Source organism: Lepisosteus oculatus, chromosome 4, assembly GCF_040954835.1.
Source record: "Lepisosteus oculatus isolate fLepOcu1 chromosome 4, fLepOcu1.hap2, whole genome shotgun sequence".
In the NCBI taxonomy this organism is placed as follows: domain Eukaryota; kingdom Metazoa; phylum Chordata; class Actinopteri; order Semionotiformes; family Lepisosteidae; genus Lepisosteus; species Lepisosteus oculatus.
Genome location: NC_090699.1, coordinates 33,056,891 through 33,067,380, shown reverse-complemented (window position 1 = coordinate 33,067,380; position 10,490 = coordinate 33,056,891). Strand labels below are relative to the sequence as shown.

General features: G+C 37.2%; 1 protein-coding gene across 1 annotated transcript; it reads right to left on the bottom strand.

Annotated features, from left to right (window-relative positions):
- Positions 1–1,413: 1,413 nt before the first annotated feature.
- Positions 1,414–10,197, bottom strand: dennd10 (DENN domain containing 10). Its single transcript, XM_006630465.3, has 9 exons — positions 10,093–10,197; positions 7,716–7,912; positions 7,151–7,230; positions 6,441–6,589; positions 5,812–5,923; positions 4,629–4,729; positions 4,117–4,224; positions 2,722–2,816; positions 1,414–2,403 (listed from the first exon to the last, which is right to left on the bottom strand). Exons 1-9 carry the CDS (start codon positions 10,136–10,138, stop codon positions 2,236–2,238), a joined length of 1,056 nt encoding a protein of 351 aa, XP_006630528.1. The 5' UTR covers positions 10,139–10,197; the 3' UTR covers positions 1,414–2,235.
- Positions 10,198–10,490: the final 293 nt, after the last annotated feature.

Below are 10,490 nucleotides of genomic sequence, written 5' to 3'. Positions count from 1 at the left end.
ATAGTACTGTGTAGCATGCTGCAGTACTGGAAACTGGATGGGAAGAACCTGCAAAGTTTTGGAACTAAATAGAATAAGTGCTGAAAATAAAACAGCTTTTTTTTTCAGAGAAACCATAGTACTTTATGAAAATGTACTTACTTATCAAGAAATGCATATACTTTCCCAAGATGTGTATGGCTTTTGTCAAAAAACGGGATATACTATTATACTTGCAGGAATAGTTTCTTATTTATTTCATTGGGATTTGTCAAGTGGAATCACGTTTTCCGGTGAAAAGGAATTCAAATGCCTAAGAATAGTTCTTCAGTACATTTGTTCACTCAACATTTTTGGAATTACTGTACAGATCTCTTTTTGTATTCATTTTTATTTTCCTCTTGTTAATTTTCTTTGTGGCTTGTTTGTGCTGCTGCACATAGTTCATATCAGTATGCCTTTTTTAACCCCACTTTAAGTAACAAACATCTCATTCTTGTGTTTTAACACAGGAAAGAAATGTATTACATTTTGTATTTTTATTATAAGGTTAGTATTGACATCATTCATTAGGAAACATTCTTAAATTTGGCAGGTCAGAAACCGTTCTAGTGGCATGAATTGCCATGAGTTTTGTTAAGATGTTTGACAAGCTCATTTTAAAATTATCATAATGGTAATGATGATTATTAATATTCTTACAATTTATAGTGCTTTTTTATCCAAAAGGATCCCAAAGCACTTTACATATAAAAAATAATGATTTTACAAAAACAAGATAGGTCCATCTAAATGTAACAAGGTACTGATTATATAAAAAATACAAAATCCTTTCTTCATAAATTACTCTTATTTAAACACATAGCTAGCATTTAATAACTACCAATGTAGCCGAAGACTTTCACACTGACTACAATTGCCATGTATTTATCTGTTTTATGCTAAAATAAACTGTACTTTGTGGGGGGAAAAAAAAGTTGGCACTCAAGCTTTTTTGAACAACTTTAAATGAGATTTTGTTAATTGCAATTTCATCTGTAAATAACTATTACATTAATTGAAATTGCATTAGAAACTAGAACCCAGTTTTAAAGAAGAAAGGTAGTTTAATTTTCATTTTTGATACTTGTCAGATTAAATTGCTTCAAATGGCAGTCTAATTTCTAAATCAAGAATGGATGGTGGAGCTAAGGAGGACAGTATTTGTATTGAAACACGATATGTCTGAATTTGTACTGTCAACCGATGTTATTTTAATCAGGCACTGATAGGGGTTGAATACAAGGCATCAGTCCTATGGGGTTAATAGTTGACTTTGAGTAGTCAATGAGAAGGACTTGCAAAGCATGCTTACGATTACTTGTAATAAGAAGACAGAGTTCACTTAATTCAAAGTGTGAGACAAAAGGCAGAAGGCACACCTATCCAGGCATGTTTATCACTGGGATAAATGGTCTTTATTAGGAGCGTAAGTTGAGACACACTGACTGCAAAAAGCACTGTTTGCCACCTAGATACTTTCAAAATTGCCGATCTCCAAAGCTCTTCCTCATTTCCCCAACCCCAATCAAATAATTTTGTTTGTACTGTCGTTTTCGGTACAACAATTAAGTGTCAGATACTCAGACTATCAAACAATTGAAATAGTGTGTAGTTCATTTCTGTAAAAATCACTTCTGCTGTAAGTCACCCCAGAATTGTTCTTATGTAGACTTATGCACACACTTAAAGAGATCAATTGAAAAAAAGAAAAAAATCTGCTTATTATTTCATGCCCTTTGGCTACAGGCTGCATTTTACTTCTTTGCTGCAAGGGGAGAAAAAGCTCTCATTTCTTTGTATTACAGCAAGTTAAAAAGAAGAGCTTTAACTCCTAACAGTTCTTTATTTTTGTGTCAGGAGAACGTGTCTCACGAAAATTAACGGCAGTCCGAGATTGAACAGGTCTTACTTGTCACTGGATCAATTCTGCTAAGCAAAGTATTTTCCGTTTTGTAAAACAGAAAAACAAGAGATGATGGAAATCGAAAAGAAGCCCCCCCATCTGTCAATGGAGCAGAGAGGAATGCTCTGCAAAATGGAAATGCATCCATTAACAAACATTTAAACATTGGTGTTAAATGCTGAAGCTTTTGTTTCTTGAACCTTGCTTTCTAACTGAGGCTACATCATATAAAACGGTTTCAACTGCTTGACTGAATGGACCTGGGTCCCCTGGCGCCTGCCATATGGCTGTGGAACATCGAGATGAAAGTGTCAGATCTGCAGAAGCTGCTCGGCTGCTGCTAGGTGATACAGGAAGTTCTCTGTTGCCGGGGGGAAGCGCCGCTGCCTCAAGGTCTCCAAAGTGATCTTGGAATTCTCGCTTTCTTCTGCCAGAGATGCCAAGTTGGTAAGAATCTCTCTGGTTTTGACTGCAATGTCCTGGAACAAAGAAGTGTGAAGTCAAATGCGTCATTCAGCCGATTAGGCATAGAAATGATCAAAGCTGTTAAAAGAATTCTACATACTACTTATTATATTCTGTTTTGTTCTGTTAATTTTGCAGTTCTTGCAGTCACCTGCTGTTTATTTTCACCTCCCACATTTTCCGAAAGCATGAATTATTTTATTCTTTTAATGTCAAAACTGTTTTAACGTTTAACTCAAGCTAAATACTTGGATTACTAGTAAATACTAGTATTTATTTGTGCAGAAAAAAAGGGAGGAAATCCTGGCAATCCTGGTTTAGCTCTGCCTCACCTTAATAACCTGACTGTCGGTTCTGTCAGCGTCCTCTGCAGCCTGAACGATGAGCTGCCCAATGTCTTTGTGGAGTTTTCCCATTGTCATCGCCTCTGAAACGGGAAGCAAAGCTGTGAGAGGAATAGGGTTCTGAAAGTGTTTCTCATGTAGGCCATAGCCATTCTTAACTTCAATATTCCAACTGTAGTCAAATCAATGGAGTTGATTAAAGTTTCATGTCATCAGAGGCTTATGAAAGTAAACCAATTTGCAAGTACATTAAAAAAAGTTGGTATTGATGGTATGGATCTATTTTGATGTACTAAACTACATCATACTGAATATCCGATTAAAACGCTAAATGTTCCTAATGCAGACTTTGGATTGTAGGCATATGATTCTGTTGTTCATATTGGTTCACCTGGCTTTACACTGTTGCAGCTGAAATGGACCAAATGAGAATAAGATACACAGGATTATACCAGAAGTTTCTCTGCTAGTATGTGTAAACTGCAAGAGGCCCCAGTAATGGTTGGAAAATAAGGCAATAAATAATATCCTTAGTAATGAAGCATGTAATTTGCTAAAATATACACTTTGGTTTACTTAACATTTGTCTTAAGTATTTCTTACAGTGTTAGTGTTTCCAAAGAACAAAGCCTACAAAATAAGTCCCTCACAGAATTATTAGCTATTGTAAAAGTTGAACTAATGTCATTAAGTACTTTACAGTCTTTTTACAGTTAACAGTCAGCATTCCTAGTGAAACTGGTCATTTTTTAAATTGTTGTGAATGTATTTAAAGACCTAAACAAACAATACTTTCTTTGGTTTCTTAATTGTAGTATGCTTTACAATGAGAGCTGTACATTATAATCAGAAAAAAAATCCTGCAGAAAATATGGCAAAAAGTGAATTCTGATCTGCGTTAGTCAGAGGATTTTGTTACATGAACAAACATTCCTGTTAATTAAGCATCTCCTGGCATCGTAACAGAAACACTGTAGCCTGAACAGTGAAACAAAGTCCAGTAAGGAAAACAAGTAGTAATTGAAACTTAGAGTAAATTGTGATATTCAGAAATTTGCTGTTTAATTTAACAGATACTCATGCAATTAACAAATTCTTGTATTCATGTTTTTAATTCAGTGACCAAGAACCAATATACTGTATGCAGCAATGTGTACTTTGTTTTTTTCAGCTAAAAAATAACTAAACCTAATGCTATTTGACTCGTTTCGATAAACTTGGTCCTTGGAACCTCAAATTATATATCTTTTTGACCAAGAGGGAGTTAGAACAATCCTTTGTGTATTAACTGACAATCTCCGAAACCCCATGGTAGAAAAACTTTGGTGTCAAGACAACAACAGTGTGACAGCTAACATTGACTAATGAATTCAAAGCACTAACCTTTTGCTTGTGGCGAAATTCTGATTTCACTATCAGGCAGATTAACATAAACATCATACAGATCAGATCTATTGCTTACTTCTGGATCAATGAATCCTGCTACATAACCTGCAAGGACAGCAAACAAAACCAGCACTACTTACATTAGCGTTACAATGCATTTTATCACTGTGGGAAGGACATCTGACATCTATAATGTTTTTTTCTTAAAAAACATAACTTTAGGTAAAAGGCTCTCATAACCTTATGTTGGATATTTTAAAATTTGGCCATTTTAAATGTTGTCAGTTACATAAACAGAATTTGTGTAAGTCTTTAGTCATGAAAACATTTATTGAAGACAGATCTGGGTTTATCCCATGGCAGGCAGGGCCTGTGCACGTATTAAACTGTTCTAAAAGAGATGTTCCACTATCGAGTTGAATTTCAGAGCCCTTAAAGGTGGTTGTGAAAATGGTATACCAAATTGCAGACAATTCAGTTTAGAATGAAAGTAGTTTATTTGTTCATACCTGTGCACATTTGTAAGGCTTCCAGTTCATAATTGTTAAGGTCTACGTAAGGATGAAGGATGGACCAGTCCTTTCGATGCCATGTCAGTGCTGGGAGGGCCCTGAAATGCACGCCAACATTTTTAATAAATCAGATCTGCCTCTGACAAAAGGTGACAACCAGTAACAATGGCATGGCCTCTTTTTTTTAGCCTCGCAGGTTTAAAGAGGAACTGCAGTCCCAATTTCCCAGATCAGTTATAAAATTTTGGTAACAAAATAAATTCATTGATGTTATCTACAAATTTCGAATCAAGCACAAAATCGTGAACTTTGTGGAAGTACTGTAAGTCGCCATATTATGGCAAAGTAGTTCAGGTGGGTAGCTGTGTCAGCATGCGTAGTCTGCAAAGGAACAAGTAATAGGTTTATTCTATGCTGAAAAGAGAAGAGAGAAAACAACGTTTCGTCTGTGAAGACTTCTTCAGGTGTAAGGTTATGTTTTCTCTCGTCTCTTGTCAGCATGGAATAAACCTATTAATTGTTGCTTTGCATATTATGGCAAAGTCGCATTCGAATTCCCATGAATTGTGACATGATGCGGCCCTTCCTGCTCACTAGTCACTGTAATGACTAATGTAATTCAATGTGTGAGCAATTAATAACAGGTTGTGCAGCAGACATTTCACCCAATATAATCTGCATGTAAAGTTAACAAGTAGTATTTGTCGGCAAAACTCTCTCAAAGTCGAGAGCAATATTTCTACTGGATTAAAAGAGATGTGTTCACAAGTCTGCTTCTTTACAATGTCATAGGGCCGCACACGTCATTGTAAGTTTTGTTGCCTTATTCTGAATTGCAGAACAGTGTACTGGAAATTTAATATATTTTGTGATGTAAATTAGTTTTACAGGTTACTGTGAACATTTGACTTTTCTTGATGTTTGAAATGCACTCATCCATGCTGATTCTTTCTAACCCCAAATTATGAAAATATTTTCTAATATCTACCATTATGAGGGGAAAAAATCTCAAATATACAGTAGCTATAAAACAAGTAGAACACGTGGACTTGTTTGGCACAATATAATGGTATAGAATTCTACACAATTTAACATAACATACTACAGCAAAATCTTAAACTTCACACCAAAGTGAATTTGGAAAGTATACAATTTTAGATACCCCCACCCTCCATATCACCTTGTGAACTCCTGGAGTGCTTCAATTCGAGGATGGTGGACCACAATCCTCTTTTTCAACATCAGAGCAGTGTAAAGGATAATGGTTTCCATTCCAAACTGAAATACCACATCTGAAAAGGGAAACCTTGTCAGTACAGAACAGACAGTACAAAAAATCACGGACAAATCCTATACACTGTCCATGATTTTTATATCATCTAGTGCTGTTATATACTGTTACATGATTAATAATTGAATGGACCTGCATTACAAAAAATAATGAACAGGTAAGAGGCAAGTTAGGCTCTTCCTCTTCTGGCAGCACAATCTGGAAGCCCAGAAGCAAAGGCAAGTTTGGAAATATTCTCTTAGATCTTAGTTCTACTAATTATATTAGTGTATAACTTAAAACATTCCTTTTTATCCCTCCACCTCTAAATAATCCTTAGTATATTTGGGTTTTGTGTATAAGGTTTTGTGTATTATTCAATTCTGTTTTGCACATGACTGGCTGGTATTCTAAGGTGCAGATTCCTAAATGTAAAGGAACAGCATGTTTTTATTAGAACACCTCATTACTTTTTTTCCTGGTAGATTTAGCTGTGAATTTTGGGCAACGTGGCTACAAAGAAAGTAAGACATTTTTACCTTTTATAGAACCTGCTAGGTAAGCCTTTCTGACATCATAGTCCTTAATGAGAAAAGAGCCATTCTCATCACTCTGACAGATGCCTTTGGTGAGTACAGCAATGTAGCCTTCCATCATCTTGACAGGACTGCTATATTTAATGTATATCCTAAAAACAGGAAAAGAAAAATTCATGCTTGTTACAATTTTGTTAACTTAATCTCCTCCTGCTTCATGATCTACCTTTGTATAGATTTTTCTGACTCTGACTGTGATACGTCTACTTCTCAACAGTTGCATCATCCATTCCCCTGCAGATGACGCATGTTCTAGATCTGCACTAATGGGCATCGTCATATTCTGGAAAAGCCCCAGTACTCTACACTACTACTACACTACATAACTTGTTAAATTTAGTAATCAAGTAGTCAAATGCTATGTACTCAAATGCATGTGACATTTGGTGCGTCTACAAATAGTACCATGTGGGAACGTGTTGTACAAGAGAACACATTTAATAAGCTGATGACTATTCCTGTCACATACTGTACTATCACCAAGGTGCTGCTTCAGTAGGTTCAATACGTTACAAAAGCTTGTGTGGACAGTTAAAGAAAGGAACTATTCATTAAAATGCCTGAATTCTCTTCATTATTTCATTGATTAAACCCTTACTGTATTTTAACTGTTACTATCAAAACTCATTGTGTTAAGGATTAAAAGCACGTACCTGCAGAGCACTCTGCTAAAGGCAGCATACTTCTCAGGGTTGAAGTCTTTTGCTGTAAGCACTATTGAGAAATGGGTGACCTAAATACAAAAGGGGATAAAGCTTTCTTTGAAACAGTACAAATTGCTTTTAAAAATGCTATTCAAAATTTGATCATTGGACTTTATTGATGAATCAAAATTCAGATGTTATCAGAATTTCTCAAGTCATGCGCCATACCTTAGCTAAACAGTTCCATAGCTAAATTCCTCTTTTGTGTGGATTACATTTAATAGGAAAAAACAACGGAGTTGCAATTTTTCCTTTTTGGAATTTCAGTGGTCTTACGTTTTTTCCACTGAAGGTGGTGATGCAAAAATAAAGCTTTACAAAAGAACCGTGCAATCAACTCGATAGATCTAGAAAGAAACCCTCGAAAGCCTGCTGTCTGATGCACGATGCCTCAATTGCTTCCTCGTAAAGATGCATTTGTTTTTTTTATTAATGGCAAAAAGAAATAAGAAAAGAAAGAACTTTGCTCTGTGGACATTTCGGCACGGACTGCGGGAACCCGCAGCACACTCGCCTTCTGCAGGCCGGTGGGCTCCTGCACCTCCGCGGTGGTGATGTAGTACCACGTCCTGCGGAACTGGCCGAACACAAAGGTGTGGAGGGCGAGGCTCTCCCTGGTCAGGCAGCACTTCCCGAGCAGGAGCTCCCGCAGCTCGGGGCCGACCGAGGGGTAGCACCACACCCACAGGGCATCGCCGTTGGTGTCTCTCTCTGAGGCGGGAGAAGATACGCACCGTCAGAACGCACAGGAGCAGCATGGATGTGAAATGGCTGGAAGGTGTGCTTCTGGACAGAAGCTTCTGTCTCTCTTGCCAGGGCACCGGTTTATGTGAGGGAGAAGCCTTGGCCAGTTACAGAGAGCTCATTTTATGAGATGGTCATTCTTAACACCGTTAAATACATGTGGAAACAGGGTGCTTACATGGGTTACCTGCGTGACCAATTCAAAACGGCTGCAGTATGAAATCTGTAGACCATGGGGTAGTGACATTTGGTGCGTCTACAAATAGTACCATGTGGGAACATATTTCCAGCAGAGGGCGCCACATCAGCTCAATTTTGAACCAGTTAAACCCATGAAGGCTTCCTGTGTGGAAGGACATGATACAAAGCTGCTTGATAACTCGACTAGGTCAAATCACTTATAAGCACACTTGAGCTTTCTCAAATACTGTATCCATTTTTTTACTGCTGTTTTTTTTTATCAGTGATACTCTCCACATCCCAGCTACAAGTCAGACCTAATTATCCCTCATCAGAGGAGGACCGTAAGCTATTCTCGCTTGATACTGGTCCTCAGTGGGTGCTGATTCAGTAGGGGTTGCAGTGATGAGGAGAGCCAACATGAAAACCCCTCAACCCACAGGAATGTAGTACTGAACATACATCTGTTCATGTAGACTCTGTCGATATAGTGCCTCTAACCTGCAATAAATATCCTGTGTTACACCATGTAGTCTTGAGACTTGTCTCACATCTTTCTTCCTCACTGGGGTAAACAGTCTATTGTTATCCAAATCCCTCAGGAGCTCTAGTCTTTCTGCTTCTGTCCAACCTGAGCCCTCAGTTGCCTTGCCAAGCTTCTCCCTGCTCGCATTTTTTTGCTAATCAAATTTAAACTGTTTTCAAACATTGAGGTTTTTAAATAATGCTTTTCACAGTAACCCAAAAAACGTTTGCTAATATCAAAATATAAATAGAGAAAGAAAATACAATAATACTGTGGAAGGTGTTGCCATTAGAAATAACAAAATAGCCAGAATGATTAAAAATTACAGTAGAGCCGGTTATTCGAATGAGACCAATACTGACTCAAATTTGATCAAGTTTATGAAAAACTCGGGTTTTTAAATTAACAGAACTAAAAGAGTTTTATATGGCAACTCTTTCTGCACTACAATGTTCACGTACGTTTCTGTAGTAACAACTGCTATGTAGTGTAAATAGCACTGACCCAAGCGATTCAGTACCCCTGTAAATCACAGAAAGGCCTGTCTGAGTCTCAATAGCACGATTGGTGACGTCACGCTTGAACACGGAACGACCACTCAAAATGCGAGAATTACTGCGAGCTGTCTGCTAATATGACCTGTTTTCACACAATTAGCATTGTTTGTAAGTTATACTGCTACACGTCAAGTTACCTAACTCGTGGTAGGTCTAAAGTAAGGTCAGCTCTCACTTTTGAGACGAGTTCGTGGCAATTCAGTAGTTTGGAGGGTACGATAAAACACACCGAAACAATATCTATGGCACAATCTGAGAGGTTAGGATGTGCAGACATAATAAAAATGAAACCATTCTGAAACAGACCTTTGAAAGCTTACATGCCGGTGTCTGATTCTACACAACAAACGACTTTGTTTATTTTGCATATTCATCGATAAGGAAACATCATTCATACGTGTCAACAGTTATAAAATAAATGCAATAAAACCAAGACCTTGCTTTACATTATCTTCTAATTTTAAATGAAAAATCATAATACGAAATGACAACTTTACTATGAGCGATAGTGAAAACGAAATCATGTGACTTCTAAGGTGGACGATGAAAATCGTATTGTAACATTACCAGGGCTGCATATTTAAAGCTGAACATTTATCAAGGACTGGTGATCTAGACAAGTGGCATTTTAGTAAGTCATGGCAGAAACGATATTCGTTTTTTTAATATACTTTTCAACCACTGGATCACTGGCAATCGTCCTGTGCAACAATATTTCCCTATTTCCGCTAACACACTGCAGTTCTCTCTCTCTAAAAAAAACCTCTCAGATGACACAGAAGCGGGATCTTCACCCCATCGTTAATGAACTTGCTGCCACGGACAAAAACTGTGAAATGTTTAATGAAAATTCCGTTTAAAATGAGAACTACCCGAATCCTTACCAATCAGTCCAACGCTTAACATCAGCTGAGTTTCAGCTGCAGCCATCTTTCGCCACCCCCCTCTGCGCTGGAAGATTTATAACAACTAAAACAATGAAAAAATACCTTACGACATCTTCACGCAAAACTGCGTGTCACCAATTAATATATACTTGTAAAATGTACATTCATTCCAGTAAATACGATTTCAACCGCGTATCAAGAAAAACATTTTCTTTGCATTTTTATGCATCGTTAAAGACATCATGTTGGACATCATTTTCAAACTTGAAAATGTTGCTGGTCTGTACTAGATCCTTAGCAAGTCAAACACAGCGTTTGCTCCGTGTGAGGTGTTAGTAGATAATCAATTTATATGATCGTATAAAGAGGTGACAATATTAATAGCAGGAACCAGT